Here is a 19,858-nt window from a genome sequence, read left to right as displayed (position 1 = left end):
TCACAGAAAAAGTTTTCTGAGCTCTCTCCTTCTCACTACTGCAAGTAAAGAAGTAGGCACAATTTGGCTCTACATATCCTCAGATTTAACTTTGTCCAGTAAGAAAGACTGAAAATGAAGCTATTTACTGTCAAGCACTTTCACAGGATAATGATCTCCTGCTGCTAGATACAAAAGAAGTCCAAGTGAGGCTAGAAGACATACAGAATTCCAAGTATTTGTTCAAACAGACTTACAGGCGCTAGCAGTGGAAATGAGATATTAGGTCATGCAGTCCACCTCTTTGCCAGTGAAGAATTGGTTCCCTACAGTCCCTTTTTTCCTGTTTGTCCATCTCCGTTTTAAATATCCCACATGCTAAAGCTTCTGCAAGTTCTACTGCTCAACAGAACTCACTGTGTAGATGCCATTGGTCTTTGATTGAAATTTTTCTTTAATTTCATTATCTCCTTATTCCTAGTTAGGCTCCCACGTTCCATATAATTCACCTTTACCCTTCTTCTATTAATTTCCTCCTTGACCTATGACACTGTTGCAGTTCACCAATTATTTCAAACAATAATTAGATTACCACATGGGAAGCCATTATTCATAGATATTAATGGAACCAATAAAGGAAATACATAACCCTAAATGTGCAATTTCAGCAGTATGTGTGTTCTGAGGGAGGATGGGATTATGTCTTTCAAGTTTGCAAATTAAAACAATTTTGAAGCAGAGACTTGTTCATAATCTTTACTAAGCTATACATCTGGATACCAGGGAAAGAAAAAAAAAAAAATCCATGATTCACTTTTTTTCCCCAGACCTGTGATTATGTATATTATATTAGCATGAATTATGAATGAAAAATACCCTTTTGCTTATAAATTGAAGACTTATAGAGTAAGCTAATCAGAGCAAATTAAGTCATTAAAAGCTGCCACATGCTTAACTGGAGGATGTGAAAAACCATTTATATTCACAGGTCACGAGAATTAGACTGTTCTATGAGCACCAAAGAACCATGAAAAATTAAGCTGCTTTGGGAATTATGAGAATAATTCTTAAGTGTTTAGTAGCATTGTGAAATAGGTATTATATGCAACACACTGCAGTATAGCAGCCAAGTTATGTTGTTTTGAATGTTTTTAGAAACCAAACCAAACCAAACCAAAAAACCCTACCTACTCCTTGTCCATTAAACAGATATTGCAGATTCGTATTTTTCTGCACAGGAAGTTTTATTCTTTTCAATTATTTCTATTTAAACCAATGAATTCTTCTGTACTTAAAGTTATCTGTAAAGTTGAGAAAAGCCTTCAGCTACCGAGAAACAGGTTAGCTGAAAGAACTAACCTCACCTACCCCAGCTATACCAAATAATTCCTCCACCTCAGCTGTACTAACACTCAACCAAAAAATCATTCAGTTAAGCAAGCTCCTGATTTCTGTAACTAGAGACAAAACCCCCTCAATTAATAATTTTTAGAATAAATGCCCAGTTAAACGATCAACACTCATGCTATTTGTGCTTTGAAATCTTTATATAGCAACTCAGTCGATGTCAATACTCAGTGAAATGTGATTAAACGTACCAGTTTTTTCCTCAAATTGCTTTTTGCTATTCTGGATATTTATATCCTTGTATTCTATCATACTGTGTTGCACAGGGTGATGCTACTCACTCAATATTGAGCCATGAGACAGTTATGAAAATTTGTAGTAATTGTGAGATTCATCTCAGGGGATTACCATTAAATTAGGTGCTTCAGAAAGCCATCTATACATGTATCTTCACGTAAGGGCTCAGAAACTCCCTTCTTTAAGCACTGTGAGCTGCAAAAGGCAATGCCACTGTCATTTGAAAAAGTGGTTCTAGTAGTGAGAATATGCTGATCATCAAGAATCAACTGAAAATGAAGGTGACATACAAGATCTCTATCCTGTCAATACATGTTTTTAGTAGTGTTATTTCTCTTTTTTAACCTTGCTAGAAACAGATCATCAGCAATCAAAGATGTTTTGCATAAATTTCTATCAAGTGGCAATGAGGTCAACAGAAAAACAGCAAGCCAAACAAGTCAATGAAAGTAAGATCGAACAGATAGATAACAGCTTGCAGTCAATACAAATATGTGGAAATGGAAAAATATGCAGACTGGTTTTTAAATGATTATAGCCAAGAGGCTTGACTTCCAATTACCTAGAATTTACTCTCAGTACAGCTGAGGCAGAGAGCACAGAGGCTGCAGAAGCCCTACTTTTATTGCAAGCTTTGTTAGGCCAGCCAGCAGTGTGGAACTGTCCCAAATGCTCCCTTCATTCTAGCATTTGTACACTTCTGCTCCATCCATGAAATAGACCATGATGTTGTAAGAAACCTCGTCCTTCTTCTATTTGGCAGCTTTACGAAAGAATGAGCAGTTGGAACCAGACCACCTGTAATCAGGGGGGAACCAAAGAAAACTTCTTCTGCTAGAAAAATAAAAATCCAGTCTTACCATTCTTATAGTGAAAGACTTTTCTTTTTCGTCTATGAATAGAAATAGAAAGGTGACATTTATCCAATTCACATAGTCCAAACTGCCTTTTCAGTGCAGCAAAAACTGAACTTCATTTGGCAGAAAACTTCCTGAGGAGAAATTGTAATTGTATTACGGGAAAAGTAGCCCAAACAGGAATTCTGGTTCAGAGGACACGAAGGTATCATGAGGCACTTGGCTATAATTACATACCAAGACTTAGCCAGATATGATTTAATCTTTCAATTTGTTTTAATCCAATTTGAAATCTGACAGTTTACTTAGATTTCCTTTGGAAAAAAAAAAATGGTTTTCATGTAGAAACTCTTATTTTTGACAAAACTTTAACATTTTCTGTACATGTTTTTGATTAAAGTAATCTTGTTCTGTTTTCACTACAAATACTTGTGGGGCAGAATGAATGCTTCTGACCTGCTCTACTTTTTTGCCTCTGAGAACACCATCACCCCAATGCAAGGCTTGAAGTTCATAAGTGACAGAGGTAGGGGTTGATTTCAGTACTGTTGTCTGTGCAGACCTTCCCATATAAACAAGTGGAAGATTTCAGTCTTTAGTACTGCCAGTTCTACAACCTTCATAAACACAAATATTTACCCAAAGAAATATGAAGAATCACATTCTCATAAAAAAACCCCCATGTCTTCTGATTCCAACAGTGTAAAGTTGTAGACAAGGTAGTGCTTAAATGTGGTTTGCAAAAATTGAATTTAAAACTTGGCAAACATCTCTCAACATATGGCTAATTATGTTTTCTGAAGTTTCACCAAACAAGAAGCTAAAAATAGGTCTGCAGCTGATACCAAATAATTTTTTCCAGTGGAGTCATTCTTCATTTGGAGATAACAGTCCCAATAAAATGTTGAATGCTGCAACTCCACATGTTTTGGCAAAAAAGTAGTTTTGGGGAATTTAAGAATTCACTCAGCATGCAGCCAGCTGTCATTAAGGCTGTGATAAATCTGTTGGTTTTGGCCTGTGTTTCTGGACACATGTACCATCCTGAGGTATGGAATAGAGATGAACTGGTAACACAGAACTTCGGCTTTGTGACAGGAGACAAAAGCAAGGAGGGAAATGGAGAAGACAAAATGGAATAGAGAAGTCTAATTAAGACTGATGTAAAGCAGAGAAAAGTATCCTATATGCTGACTAAATATGACAGAATCCATAACTTGAACAGTACGGCTGTCCTTTTTGTCTTCGTGTTCTTCCAGACTGTTTCAAGGAGCTGAAATTATTTTCCAATTTATTACAGACAGAATTTGACAATACTGCATATGCTTCAGGGCAATACAAAAAATTAGTATGTTACAATTAAAAAAATATTGATTTAAAAAAGTGTTTTCATTTTGTTTCAGTCCACTTCACAGGTTTTAAAGCTTCCCTTATGTTTTATCAGACCTTCCATATAATACTACTGTAAGATTTCAAAGACTGCTAACTTAAAGGATAAAAATACTGGACAAGCTAACAGTATACATACAACCTTAACTCCCTCCCTTTGAAAACAGTTGTTGTTACTGATGTGGATATACCTTTAACTTGATGCAGGGTCTCTTCTGACTTAATAATTGACAGGCTGGAGCCTTCACCAATAACCTCTCATCTCTTGTTATTTTTTAATACTTTGCTCTTATTTTACTTTTTCCAAGCCTGTGTTTAGCTTAAGAAGTCATTCCAGTCAGGAGATCCTGAAACCTTCACACCTCAACTAGGATGCTGTATCTCCTTCTTTCTCCATCTTTAAATAATTTTTGGTGTTACATAAAATATCTAGCAGAACATCCTCTTATGCATCCAGGGAACCTCCAATTCCTGGAACTCACCCTCCAGGGCATTTTGGGTCCCTAATAATGCTATATGGTCTAAGTGTTATATCTATCTATTTTTTTCTATTTCTCATGCTGCCCCACCAGCAAGTAGGCTGGGGGTGCACAAGAAATTGGGAGGGGACACAGCTGGGACAGCTGACCCTGACTGACCAAAGGGATATCCCATACCATACGATGTTATGCTTAGCAAAAAAAGCTGGGGGAAAGAAGAAGGAAGGAGGGACGTTTGGAGTGATGGTATTTGTCTTCCCAAGTCACTGTTAGGTGTGATGGAGCCCTGCTTTCCTGGGCATGGGTGAACACCTGGCTGCTGATGGGAAGGAGTGAAGGAATTCCTTGTTTTGCTTTGCTTGTGTGCGCAGCTTTTGCTTTACCTATTAAACTGTCTTTATCTCAACGCACGAGTTTTCTCACTCTTATCCTTCCAATTCCGTCCCTCATCCCACTGGGGGGGAGTGATTGAGTGGCTGTGTGGTGCTCAGTTGCCAGCTGGGGTTAAACCATGAACAGGAAATATGCAGGGTTGTTGTTTCTAATGCAATGCCCCTACATATGCATTTGGACCCAGCTATCATCCAACTATGAAGACCTACTCAAGACTCTGGACCTATTAAATTTGATTCATAAAATTGCATGCATCCACTTGAGTCAGATAAGGAGTCCTGCTAAACGAGCACAAATTAAAGCTGTATACTCAGCAAATAATCACTGAGATAGGCTTTTAGAGACAGAGAGGAGGGTAATCACATAACTTTCATGAGCCTTGTAGAGCTGTGTTTTTAACTGAGCTTGAGGTCAGAGTTGTAACAGCTTACAAAGGATTTCTGAAAGTAGGACACATTGAACCCAAATGAAGATATTCAAATGGAGTAATTTCTCAAATGGAGAATATTCAAACAGAGATAGTTATTGGAAATCTTACCAGATGTGTTAGATACTTTTGAAAGTCTGGTGCTGAAATCATATGAAAACACAACGTATGACAAAAAGTGTCTGACAGAAAAAGTCATGGAATAAAAAAAAAGATTCTGTTCTAACTCAAAATCCGACAGCACTAAGAGCAGACAAAGTGTTCAGCCATTGCCTGACCCAGAGAAATATCTGGGGCAAATTCTGACTCTTCTTTGCAACCTTTGTCCTTCTCTAAGGGCAAAAACATTATCAGTTGGCTCTATTAGGACAATGTGCAGGGGCAAAGTAGTCTGCACTAGTAACCTGGCTCAACACTATTTCTGATGCAAATGCTCTATTTTGGAATACATGGTTGGCCAAATCCCCATGTTATCTGACAAGCTCTAATTTTCAGAAAACTGTCAGAGGCATCAGGAAAGAAAAAACACTATTGCAGTACCCAGAGCCTCCTGACTCTAGCATACACATTTTTCAAGGTATGAAATTAAGTCCTCATCAGCATTAAAAATATATTAATGACAGTACTTGAGGTAACATACTGTAAAGTATAACCTGCTGCAGCAGATTTCTACCTTTTATTCACTGAAGAAACATCTGCAGTGGTTTAAGATTTGACTGGCTCTCCTTTCTCCTTTTCCTTCTCCCTTCCCTCCTACCCAAGGTTTGCTGTCAAAGGTTACTGCCCCCACAGCAGAGTGGGTAGAAGCAAATGTCTGCCTGCATTCTGGCCACTCCAGCACAGTTTGGCATCTCAGCACAAGCATACCAGCAATTTAAGCTGTGACACTATCATCAAGTCAACTGGAATGTCTGAAATACTAGTAAACACTTTTTGCCAGCTGTATTGGGAAGAAAGGATTGGAGACAGTGACTGCCAGCAAAGAGATGAGGCAGACCATTGGGAGCAAGGCAGCTGATAGTATTTAGTAGAACTTGTCAGTCAGAGACCCCAGGAAAGATGACAGTTTCAGAATTGGAAGCACAATCCTGACTTCAACACCAAATCCATAGCTGCAAACCACAGCCTAAACTCAGCACACAAACAAACACACTTGGAAATACACAATTTTCCCAACATACTCTCATTCTTTGAAGTTTAAATATCAGAGATTGAAATGCATAGATTTTATTATGATGTAGGATACTGCACATTTTGCAATTATTATTTCAAATATCTGACTGGGGCATGTTCCCTTCCTTGCCATACTCAGCTGAGACAATCAGTTTTTATCGACACATTTAGTACTTTCAAGCATGATCAAACTTACAGACAGAAAGCTTATGAGAGAGCAGTCTCTGTCACTCATTGCTATAGGATGATACTGTATCTGACTTCATTGATTATTCCTTGAGCTACTCAATATATAGTCCTCTAAACTCTGTCCCCATTTCTCTGCATTTATTTCTAACCTCCATATTAAGTCTCTTCCCCATTTCCTACATGTTCTTGTTATTTCTGCCAGATTACATCATACTTTTTTCCTCACAAGATGATTATTTACACTTTCTGACTGATGGGCATTCCTGTAACTGTTCATTGTTCAGCCTACATTTCCACAGCACCCTTTATTCCACATTTTTTTTCCTAATAGCCTTTCATACCTTCTGGCTGGTACAGAAAAAATGCTTTGATAGGGCTATACAGCAAAACTGTACAGAAACTGAAATTATTTTCCTGGTGACAGCATTCTGGATCTCTCTCTTCCTCTAAGTACAGACTGTCATTGGCTGCATAGGCCTTAATTGTTGAGGTGTTCCCCAAGGTCCCATTCATTTAAGTGAGGGAAATGCTAGCATGTAGCACAGCTCCCATTCATCCAAAGGCACAGGACTCCTTTCCACAGAAAGCAGATTATGGGAAGTGGCTAGTGCACATAAATTCTTAACAGTCCCCATACACAGTACTGGGATATCTAGGATAACCAGCAGAAAGCAGTAACGGCTCTGGACTGCAGTTCAACATCTCCTTGAAACTGGAATTCAGAACCTGGGTGCTTTCTGAATTTAGAAACAAATGCTCAGACCTTTATTCTATCATCCCAAGGTTGGCTGTCACTACCCAGCTGGGGTTTTTTCAAGTTGAACTCAGTGCTGCCCAGGCAGTTTTAGCCATGCATGGATGTTTACCAGCAAGCACACTCCAAGACACTTCAGCAGAAGGACACATCATTTCTGGATTCTCAATGGGTAGGAGATAGGCAGCTCAGTCAATAAAGCAGTGCTTCTGTACATACTAGTAAAGGCATTTTGTTGTATTTCAGGAATTATAGTGAATTGTTTTTTTTTTTTCCTAGATAGCTCTCCTGAATTTAGAAGCTAAATTTCATTTAAGCTATACCTTAGATGCCAGAGTGTTATTTTAGGTGTTGTCCAAAGTTAACAAATATTCCATGTATCTATCTTCTTTTCATATGCTGGAAAAGAGACAGAAATGATGCACATCTGGAAACTGTTGCTCTGTTGTTTATCACATCTATTTGTTCATGAATTAAATATTGAGCTGGCCCAAAAAGCATGGCTAAAAAGCAATGCCATATGGATAAGGAATCATAATCTGTGAATTTAGTACTCTGGATGCTCATAGGGCTAAACGCAGCTTATCTCTTCATTATTTCTGAGAAATTAATGTGAAGAGAAAGAGTAAGGAAAATATAAGTCAGAGGAACAGCTGTATACAGCTCCTCTCTCTCTTTTTTTTTTTTTTTTTAATGTCCAAATTTAAAAAGGTTAAAAAATAAATAAAGGGTCTTAAAGCACAAACAAGCAAAGTCAAAGTCAAAGAATTTTACCCCCAACAAGTTTTCTGCTAATAATACATTGGTCTCACTTAATATTTCGAACAGAGAGTGAACATATCAAAATATAAGATGGACATGGATATTTTCTGTTATAATACCACCTTCATGGCTTTGTAATTTCTATGCAACAATTTGATGTCTAGTTTCATTTTGTGATGTTTTTTCTGACCAGGGCTGACCAACAGAAAATTAACTATAGAGTTCCAGGCCTCACTATATACTTCAGTTTCAAAACATTTTAAAATTTTGCTATCTTACCCAAGAAATGGCCCTGGAATTGAGCTCATATTGCTGTGTGACTTCGGGTCAGATGAGACAGACTGATGTTAGGAATCTGGCAGATATGACACAAAATTAAAAATCAAACAAATTAAAAAAAAATATGGTGCTAGAGCTGCTTAGATATGCTACCATGTTTTGAGGGCATGTCACGGTTTCAGGGTGATGGAAACAAGGTCAGAGTGAGAACGGGTGTATGACTTACTTTTTTACTGCTCATTTACTTGGTGTATATACATACACCAAGCCTTTCAGAAATGGCTTTTTGAATGTTAGACACATATTAGCAATGCAGTAAAATCTGAAATAGCTTCCTGTAAAGATGCAGTATATATTTACTGTTGTGGATAAGCCTAAATCTGCTTCTTGGATTGCTCAGCAATTTAAAACACAACCCAATTCTATATAACTGGCATAATGATGTCTTCAGCTCTGAACAGACATCTTCCCTCAGCCTTAACTAAAGTGCATGAGAACATCTTCATAACACAGCTATTCTCTGTTGATTGCACTCCTGCAACATTCACAACCAGCTGTCGTGACATCACTAGTCCTACATGATTTAGGAACTAGTTTGATTAGAAAAAAACAGCTATTGTATTTTAGTACATGTATGTATGCCTATACTGCAAGTCTGCATGAATGCTGTCCAGATGTGCAAATGAACAGCAAGATCTTATGAAAAACAATTTTCTATTTCTGTGCTCATGAAGGGGTATCATTCTTTGACAGTGTTACTCTGAATAAGCTAAGTTCTACTTCTCTAGGGTTTGAAGGTTTGATTCTTCACTCATAAAATCTCAGGCCATCCAGTACTAGACAGACATCATCAAGGAAAACTTTTTGTACAAAAGACCGTGGGGTTTAAAGAAATCCTATAATATAGCATTAATTATCATCTAGCATCTTTTCTTTAAAAGAGCAAATTTAATAGACTGACTTAAGAACATATTAGCCTAATAAAGCTGCAAAATGCAGTGTAGCAATCCAGCAATGACTACCTGTTTTCAGTCTGTAGACAGCCTACAAGCAGAAAATCTGCTATTGAGAGGTATTTTTCCGAGTTTATAGTCATGGCAGTTCATAGCTTGATTAAATCCAATGAGCTTGGTCCATTTGCTTTTAGTTATTCTAGTGAAAACCTTAAGTAAAAAGTGTTTACTTGGTTTCTTCCTGAGCATAACTTTTTCCCCTGAAAATACTTCTGTTTCTAAAGAACAGAACATCATTTGTAATAATTAGAAAATGAAAATGTTTCCTACATATGTAGATTCCAACACAGATCCAAAGAAAACATTAACATCTTAGGCCTGGAGTGACTGTTACACTAATAAGGTTCCTCTGTTTAAAGAATAGCACATCAGGGGAACATAATAGAGCTGTTCAAATTAATTCATTCAGTTTGGTATTTTCTGAATAAGTCATTTGACAAATCGTGTTTTCTCATTCTAAGGACCCATTCAGCCTATGCACTGCCACCCAGGGGCATTGCCTATTGTTTGAAAGTAAAAACAAACATATGTAAGCTACTCTGAAACAATGGACAATATTTAGCATTGGCATAAACATATGCATTGCCCCATGAAGCCAAAAGACTTGTACCTTCCAAAATAAGTTTCCTGAGTGCTGCTGCAAAGATGATTTCATATTACCGAAGATGGTATCCTCTTCTTATAGGGAGGAGCAGAAAAAGGCGAAAGGCTGCCAGAAAGCTGCTAGGGCTCCTTGGTTCTCTTGTCAGTCTCAGCTCTAACAGAGCAGGGAAGACAAATCCTACGCCAACTACGGACTGACAGAGACATAGCAATGACATCTTTCCTTCTGTCTTCTCTGACAATTGCCCAAGCGTGACCGTGCGCTGGAGCAGTAGCAGAACAGACAGCTCTGTTACAGCTGCCATCAGCCTAGGTGTACCTCTGAGGTTAGAAAAGAGTTAGACCTATAATGTTTACATTGCCTACAGTAAGCATAGCAAAGATGGATTGTCTCTCCTGATTTCAGAAAGGCACAGTAATGCTTTACAGGCTATTGTAATAGGGTTTATGTTCTTGTCTGTTTTTTCTCCTTGTTTGCACCTTAAGAGAATCAGGGTGAAAGTTAGTTATATTTCATCATGGAAAGAAGGAAATAAGTTAAAACGGAAGGTGGTGTAACCAAACAGAAAAATAGATGCAGCATCCTTCAAAGCAAAGTAAATTACATTTCTAACAGAGAACAAACAGCAGATAGTGACAAGGTGGTTAAGAAAATAAAATCTGCAGAAACTCAGCTGTTTTTCTGTGTTTTCAATTCCATGCTTCCAAAAATCAAAATGTAACATTTAAAAAATAGATTTCAAAACTGCAGTCATAATGGCATGATGGTTAGCTATTTATCCAAAACAAACACACATAGGAACTATGTTTTTTCAGCATTAGGTTGCAAAACAATCGGTCCAAGAAATTAAGGAGAAAGAAATTAAGGAGAAAGATCTGAATATTGTGTCAGCCATGCTGAATGGCTTTAGCTTTAACAGCTACTGCTATTTTTGGTGGACACACAAACATGCCTCATTTATTACAAAACTGCTTTGAAACTGACCTGGAGATCAGAAACAGACTGGGGCTTCTAGGCACTGGGCCACATTGAATAACATCCCAGCTGGGAAATTACATCTGGGGGACTGTTTGTCCCCATGGCCTGTTTTCTCTGCTGTTTTTCTCACAGATGGCTGCAGGTTTTGCAGAGCTAATGTGCTTTGTTATGTTAGTCATAAGCGACATTCCTCGGGAGTAAACAGCATAGTTAGACCCCTGAGATTAAATATGGTAGAAATACTACTTGTGTTCCTTTCTCTGACAGAACTGTTGTGCCCTGAGACCAAGATTGAGTCTCTGTTAAGTGGCAGAGGACATCTGCAACATGCAGGCAGCTTCCCAGGAGAGAAGAAATCAGTGGAGACTAAGTATATCGAGGCTTTACTTTTATACATATCTCAGTGCTGGAACAGAAGTGGTGAAGCAGCAGGCAGGCAATCTCTTTTTTTCAGAGAGCTTCCAGTCTACACTGACACATACTTGCCAAATCTCCTACTTCTCATGGTAACTACTGTTTCAGCTTGTTCTAGATCGCTGATTTGGCTGTTCTTCTGGAATTTCTCAGGTACTGAGCAGTCCAGCTGCAGTAGCAGCTGCCAGGCAGCCAGAAATCCTGGACACATAAATTACTGTACATGCAGAACGCATGCAGAGTGACACTGAGCAGGCTTTGTAGAATCATCTGGGCACATACAGTACGTTTGACACCTACAGAATGTGCTGGATGGGTTGCACAGCATGTGCCGCACGAGTGCCCAGTTGCACATACTCAGCATATCCCGAGCATGTTAGATTCACCGCACTGCTCAGATTTCTGTCTGTGAAGGAAATCTGGGGCCCTTAGTTTTTTAATGTCAGGCATTGATGGATATGTTAATACTTGGTTCTCAGGCAGCTTTCCACATCAAGAACAGACTTGGATCAAAGAACAAGATAAATAACAAATAGCAAATTCTCTTGCTGTTCTTGCAAGTTATGTCTCTTGTGACACAGAACTCAGTGTAATGTTTAAGGGCAGTATACAACACTTCCATAGGGTGAAACGCTTGTAAAACAAGAAAAAGCACTTGAAAGACCACACGTCATACCTGTTGTATTATTCCTGAAGACCAGAAATGAGAAAACATTTAAAGGTAACCACCTTTTAAAAAGAGGACAGCCCTAAAGTGACTGGCTGAGCGCACAACAATGGATTGCTCTCAACATCAGAAGAAGGCTGAGCAGCCTAAGTGGTATAAAGTTTGGTGAAATAGTGAATGCATTTCAAGCAGGCAGCTTTGGAGACCTCAAAGGTGGACTGTATTGCAATATATCTCACAGTATAAGTGATATTATTTGTCTGTTTAAAACAATTACTACTATATCTAATGCTTGTTGCCCTTTATCAACTAAAACAATAAAGCCAAAATTGTGGAAATCCTTCCAAAATTTTCTTTTCAATCCTTACACAAGTAGAACTCAAAACTGACCTCAGCTAGAGTTTTTCTTGAGTGAGGATTTCAAGATTTCAGGACTTTAAATATCTCTGCTGAGAACAGCAATTCATACTAAACTACCTGAAGAATGAAATGTTGTGGAATGATATTATTAAGTTATCTGTTCATTAGATCTGCATACTGAATTCATTTATTTATGAGTTGTTTGCATCTCATTTGAACCAGATTTGCCTGTGGAATGTAACCTTTTTTCTTGCAGTTTCTCAACTCCTTTTTAAACCCAGTCTTGCCATTTTTCTTCTGCACTAGTCATTTCCAGTAAAATTCACTGAGCACATATATCAGATATAATTCTGCGTAAGTACTTGATACTTTCTGGAATTAAAACAGAACAGTGAATTATACTAATCAGCAGCTATGAAGTATCAATGTTTATTTCCATAAAAGAATAAGTATATCAGAATATTACACTGAAGAATGGAATGCATTTCAAAGCACAGTAATTTCTCCCTTATTATAGCCTCAATTAATTCATGGTTGAAAAAATGTCCAGTAAGCTAATGTCTCTGACTCAGAACATTTATATTAATATAAAATCAATAGATAATACTACAAATAGTATTGAGCTGTAAGAAAGCAACACATTGATTTTGATGAATTTTCTTTTCATATAGCAAATCATCACAGCATTTTGATTTCATTTAGGTTCCATGTAAAGCATGGAATTTTTCTTCAACAGAAAAATTCTATCCTTCCTAAGTTCATATACTTCTTCAGCAAAATTTTAAAAAATGCTTTTTGGTCATGCATGACTTCCCTCAATTCTTTCAGTCCATATGGCCTAAAATATGCATAACATTCCTAATATCATCTTTGGGATTCTAGTTCTTAACTAACTGATTCTCCTTTCTCAAAGTAATTTATTGCCTGCATGTGAAGCTAAAATAATCTAGGTATACAACATAGACAACATAGTGCTCTCAGACTACCTCTGCCTGAAAAACATCACTTCATCTTATTTAATTTCTTATCTATGCAAAAAGGTTGCTATCAGTTCTCTTTATAAAGTTGTGCAGGTATAAAGAAAAACTTTGCACAAAGTATTCTTACTTTGGAGTTTAAAAGTAGGTCTACTTGGCTTATCTCCATGGGGAGGCAGAGTGACCATAACAAAATAATTTTTCATGTATACGTACATAGAGTCTTGTACTCTAAGTGATTATAAATTCAGGTTTTACATCATTTAGGTTCTGATTAGGTTTTACATCTAACCTTGCATTCACAGAAATAACAGTGCGAGGTACAAGGCAGTGAATCAGAATCAATATTATCCTTGAGCACTACTAGGTCTTGTCCTCACTCTCCTCCAGTACTCACCATTTCAGTGTAGCACTCCATTAACTGTGATACATAAGGTCAATTATGTGAATAATTTGCAAGCAAATTAAATGAAGGCTCTTCAAAAATCTTGCTTTGCAATACTAGGACATGCCCTCACTAAAGATTATAATTGGCTTTGGTATCCTAGGATCTTGTGCACTAAAATCAAAGCTTGAAATGAGGCAGAGCAGTGCAACATCTCAGCATTCCTGTGGGTATAGCCGCATCATCAACATCATGTGCACATAATCCACCCACCTACCCCTTTTCATTCCGAGAGTGCCTGTTTCCTTACACAGTTATTACTCCCACATGAGTTTGCCCTTCCTCTCCCAGCTTCAATCATAACGTTAGATGATTTCTGGACAGACTAAAACCAACAGCTGCTTCCCTTTGGGCATTAAATACCATTTAGTACGCTTTTTTTCCTTTAGGAAAAAAACTAAATCTAATAGTGGTATAAATACCCCCAAATAGACAGACATTTATAGGGATGAACTGGAAATCTTTACTAATCTGAAACGCATCTAACACATAGCACATTCTTGTATATAGACAACCTCTCTAGTCACTAAATTCTGAATGAATACATCAGTTTAATTTACACTGAAAACAGTATTTTTAATTCCCCCAACTCTAATTTGCTGTGTGATCAATGTAGTAGCAGTTGGGCCTTTTTTATTGTTATTTAATGCTTTGCAGTTCAGGTGTAGATGACTTCTCCTTACTGTCACAATCCTTTCACACAGAATGTTCTCAGTAATCGTGTAGAACCACCCTGTTGATAACAGTGTCCTAGAAACAAAATTCCTGCTAACCCTGATAAGAAGTTATGACTTCAGAGGTTTTGTCTTTGTTTCTCACCAGCCAGCTCTATTTTAATTGGCAATAAATTAAATTAATTTCCTCCAACTGGGGTCTGTTTTGCCTGTGATGGTAATCGGTAAGTGATCTCCCCATCTTTATCTCGACCCATGAGCTTTTCCTTCTTACTTTCTCCACCTGTTCTGCTGAGGAAGGGGAGTTAGAGAGCGGCTGGAGAGGTGCCTGGCAGCCAGCCAAGGTTGAGCCATCACAATGTGCTAGGCACAATCACTCATTTTTTTTTCAAGAAATTCTATACCTTCACTATTCTGAAATCAAATCCTTGGCTTCAGCATCAAATTTTCTTCACTAAGTCTTTTTCAGTAATACCAGAAGGATCTATAGTTCTTGTTAGTGACCCTAACTCTTTGAAAATGATACAATACAAACACACTTGAAGTGGCACAGCATGGTTTTTTCACAAGAAAATAACCCTTTTTTTCTTTTTTTAGCCAGTGAAATACACATTTTTAAAGCTTGTAATGTTGTACTAGAAAGGCAAAAATGTACTTGTATGTGAGCGCTGGCCCACTTTCCACTTCTCCTACGCTGGTTACAGAGTTCTCATTAGTTCCCTGACCTCTCAGTTATTTCTTTCCAGTTTTACTCATGTTGGTTTTCTGTATTTGTCTTTTAAACTCTAGTCCTTGCGTACATTCTCCAGTCATATGTAAACAATGCTGAATAGCTTATTCATACCAATCCAGACATGTCTACATGTTCAAAATCTATACTTTCTTTCTCTGCCTTTTGATGGTGTATTTATGCAGTATATTGACTTTCAAAAAGAAGTGCCCCTCAATGCTTGCACCAAAGCCCTCTGCTCCTTTATTTGTGCCTATACAGAGGTTTGTGTGATAATGCAGTAAACAGGACCACTAAAATGACCTGACTTAGAAACACTTTTTTCCTTCTTTTTTTTTTTTTAAGAAGTATTAGAACAAGACAATTTTCATCCTACAATAAAATTAATCTTATTTCTAGGAGGTCATTGTGAAAAGTAAGCATTATGAAAAATCTAAGACATACATATTATTTTCCATAAAAATAATTGAAAAATCTGTGCATTCTCTGCAGTGCTATTAAACATAAAATGCGATAGAATCCAGGAATATGTGGTATAGTAGCAAAGAGGCATATTAGCCACAATGTCTCATTTCTGATATTATAGTCACTCTACACTTAAACTCCATCTTACATATAGACATTGTTTTTCTTAATCTTTTTATGTGAGCAATAACACCAGCAAAAGCCTACCATGAAAATCTTACTGCACATTTCTTTTTCCAGCCCTAACTTCCTGATGTTTTTGAAATGCTAGTGTACTTGAGAAGTGGTTGGAGTATTTTGTGTACTTTTTACTGCAAAACACTAATATTACCAAAATTAGAATGAAAGGGTATTTATGACATAAAAGTTACAGCCAACTGCTGTCACTATCTCAAAATATAATCAGATTGCATGAAATGGGCTCTATGGCCTCTGTAGTGCATAGTTTTATATTATTAAGTGTAGCTTAGAAATAGCAGAAACTGATATTGATGGGATCTGTTCTTGATTGTGCGCAACAAGGCAGCTAGGAAAGCTTAAGGAAACTGAAACAACAATAAAAGTAAATTAAAGATCTAGTTGCAGGCCACAGATGACTCTTATTTCTCCTTCCACGTTTTCAGTAAAAATTTGGCAGGTTAGTAACCTTACTTAGCATCTTTAATGGTCTTCTGAGTTTGTATGCTATGATGAAACAGACTTAACTGAAAAATTGTTTCAGGCTGCTAAACTATATAAACTAGTGTAATTGCATTGACTAAGCTGAATAAGCCAGAAAGTGTCACACTGGATGCAAAGATTTAATAATTGTCAGAGAGGTGCTAATAGGTAGATTTATTAACAGCTATGATCAAAAGAAGACTGGATAGGAGAAAAGGACAGATGAATAAAATATAGTATTTTTATAAACCAGAGTGCTAATTTTCACATGTTGCATAAAGTTACACAGAAAGAATTGAATGAAGGACTGTACAGTATGATCACTCTCAAGCCTCAGACAACAGTGTTTAAAAACCATCCACAAGATAGTGTACATCTGCATAACCTGCATAGATCAGCATATGGATAGCTATAAAAGGATATAACATGGACGGAATCGCTTGCTTATACAGTAGGATTACAGTATGAACTAAATGAAAAGGCTATTTTTCCATTTTACTACCAAAATAAAAAAAATGGAGAGTAATGAAATTAATTTTCAATTTGAAAACACTTTACTTGTAACGGCACTTTATATACCAAAACAAAACCAAAATGTGTGATTTTGTGCAATTTTTCTTAGAACTATGGAGACATTTCTAGTTTGATTCTTAAAGGAGCTTTTCAATATTCATGTGGACTACAAGCTATTACAATTTCCTATAGGAGGCATATAAGCATTGTCAAGTTGAGTGCAATACTACTGATTTGTTATACAGCTGCTTGTTTTGTTCAAAGGATCAGTTTGGTTTTTTATGTTACATATACATATGAATATGCACTCAGATTTTTATATTGTTCATGTTCCCCAAATATACTTCACTGTTTCACTTCTAACACTGAAGAACTTAACCAAAAGCAAATTTTAAAACAGATGCTTTTAATTAGAGCAAAATCCATACTCTACTGCACCACAGCTATCAGAAGTTTTGCCTAACTTACTGAGGAAAAATCCACAGCGATTCAGTCCAAACCAAGGATTTCTTTTAGATTTTGCTGGGATCCATGGAAACAGAGTCTTGAGAAGCTACATCTATATTGCTTTGTTACATTATTTGTGAGAGTTGCCACAGCAGACCCCTGCAAATTTCAAGGGACTTGCAGACCACACAAGTCCTGTCCCAACAGGACACTACAAGTGGTACCTTCAGGACTGGCATGTGTCCCACCACTTCTTGTACTGACTCCCACACCCTCCAAACATTTGTTCTCCCCCATTTGCAACAGACATAAGGTAGCTGCTAGGCTCCTGTCTTCAAGCAGCATAGTCGCAGCCCGAGGCACTGAGAAAGATGTGCTTGTGTGTGGCTGCTTATTGCTGGTGTTCACTATATCTGCTCCAAAATCTGCTCCTCAGCGAGAGAAAGAAGTTTTGACACTCATGGCTGACTTTGGCTCTACCTCATTTAGGCCAACAAAACTCTCGGGCTTATCACAGACAAGTAAATCTAGGCGATAGAAGTAAATCAGGACAATGTGGACTACAAGATGGCAGCAGAGAAAAAGAGGCTGTACGCTGATGTGATGGCTCATGTTCACATCTGTGTACACTGCTGCCCAAAAGCTGCAGGCATTACTCACCTTGGAGATGCTTCCTGTTACTTGGAGAATAACATGCATTGTCCTCCACAGTAGGTTTAGCCTGCTTTTCCAAGTTTACCAGGGGAAAAAGCCTACTTGGCAGGATTTAAGTGACCCTATATGGACACTGGAGAGACCCATAGTTGCAAGGTGGATATTGAAATTCTACTTGCATGGGCCAATCTGTGGATATCCATGCACAAGTTCTGTACTGACATTTATGTTCTGGCCAGTCTGAAGGAGACAAATGAGCCTACTGAGAGAAAGCAGGTTGATTCAAGTGTCTTGTCTTATAGAAACAACCCAGTGTTTGGAACACTGCTGCAGCATGGCTCAGCACCTGATGTCTCTGGTTCTGGATCCCTTCCAAACATCCTTTGTGCTGTAGTTTGAAAACACAGTGCCAACATGGCAGAGGCTTTCCTCATAGCTGACATAACTTTAAATATACTGATAATATCTCTGAGGGACTTGTGGTGTACCCGAAGGTGATTGGGAGGGGAATCTGGCAGTAGCTACTATTCATGACCACAGAGAATATAATCATGGTTATGGTGAAAGTACAGAGCACTTGTCAGGAGCACCATGAGATTTTTGTCCTTTCCCAGAAGTCAACTGCTGTTATAAGACAAAAAGCGATGATAATGACTTTATTGTCTGTGCTGGTGCCACCCAAAGAGGAAGGAGATAGAAACCGAGAGCAAGGTTTACACCGTGGTCTACACTGCTGGATTACCTTTAAACCTAGTCCTTCACAGCCTGTATCTGGAAGCTTGAAGAGACTTGGTTCACCTGAACATGTGCATACAGAAGGACACGGACCTGATCTCCAAGGACTTCAGGGATAGAGGACAAAACTGTGTTTCACATCTGACCGAGAGCCTGGATAGCCAATTTTAAGGAAAGAAGCTATGGGCTTGGAATCGACACAACTCAGAAGTCAACTAGAAACATATCAAAGGCTGCTAGGAGGATCAGATAAGGCCTAGCTTAGGGTTGAATGTATCTGTACGTGATTTGTGGCTTTGAAGAATCTGAAACGGGAAGCCAAGCATATGCTGTTGGGACCCTAAAGCAAAAAATGACGAAAACCCCCACCAAGCTGAGGCACTCTTCAGCATTGCTCTAATTAATCTGTACAAAGGAAGTGCAGAGGGGTAATTCAACAATGAAATCTTCTTTTATCAGAAGCTATGTAAATTTATAGCTAAATGCAATCCTTAATCCATAGACATGACAATTTGAAATGATGTTTTTGGATCCTTTTATCCCAAAATAAAATTCAGAAAAATCCAATGTGAATATCTTAACTTCTTCTTTTGATAAATTTCAGACACCCTGACAAGTAAACAAGGGAGCTGTTTTTCACATTATGATATTTGAAATAATCAAAACTGGTACATAAAATTATTACCGCTATCATCAGCTAACAATTTACCTTATTGGAAATCTTAGTAATGCATTGACTCTTTTCTTTTAGAAACTAGAATCTCTTCCCATATCCTCTGAATGCTGTGATTTCATTAGCTAAAAGGTAAAATGAAGCTAAAACATACTCACTTATTTTATTTCTCACTTCATTTAATTTTTTTCCAAGGCATTTAGCTTCAGTAAACCTGTCAATACAAGCATGATACAGAATTATTCTAAAGAACAACTAGTTAAACTAGTTGTTCACAATAAAATACAGAATTACTCAGGACTACTTTTTGATTTGTAAGTAGAACTAGTTGGAAACAATTTTCCATCAGAAAAGATTGTCTGGTCTAAAATAAACAATTTCTGAGAGAAACCATGCAACAAATAGGTTTACTAGACAGACAAAACAAATTTATTTGACTTTCTAAGCCTTAAAAATTATGTTATTTCAATTCTAACAATTGGATTCTCTTATATATTCATATTACACCACAATATTAGTTTTAA

The 19,858-nt window shown here is 37.5% G+C and overlaps 1 protein-coding gene and 1 pseudogene across 1 annotated transcript in view; one reads left to right on the top strand and one right to left on the bottom strand.

The window, feature by feature from the left end:
• Positions 1-19,858, bottom strand: part of KIF6 (kinesin family member 6) — a 175,242-nt gene that overhangs the window by 31,779 nt on the left and 123,605 nt on the right. The window contains exon 15 of the mRNA XM_075707136.1: positions 19,493-19,548. Within this exon, the coding sequence (XP_075563251.1) occupies positions 19,493-19,548 (56 nt within the window). The remainder of the gene's footprint in view (positions 1-19,492; positions 19,549-19,858) is intronic.
• On the top strand, positions 17,733-18,623 carry LOC104027015 (adenylosuccinate lyase pseudogene; annotated as a pseudogene).

The sequence above is a fragment of the Pelecanus crispus genome, chromosome 3 (genome assembly GCF_030463565.1).
Source record: "Pelecanus crispus isolate bPelCri1 chromosome 3, bPelCri1.pri, whole genome shotgun sequence".
NCBI classification, from domain to species: Eukaryota; Metazoa; Chordata; class Aves; order Pelecaniformes; family Pelecanidae; genus Pelecanus; species Pelecanus crispus.
The sequence above is the reverse complement of the archived record's forward strand: the minus strand, read 5'-3'. Positions and strand labels throughout refer to the sequence as shown.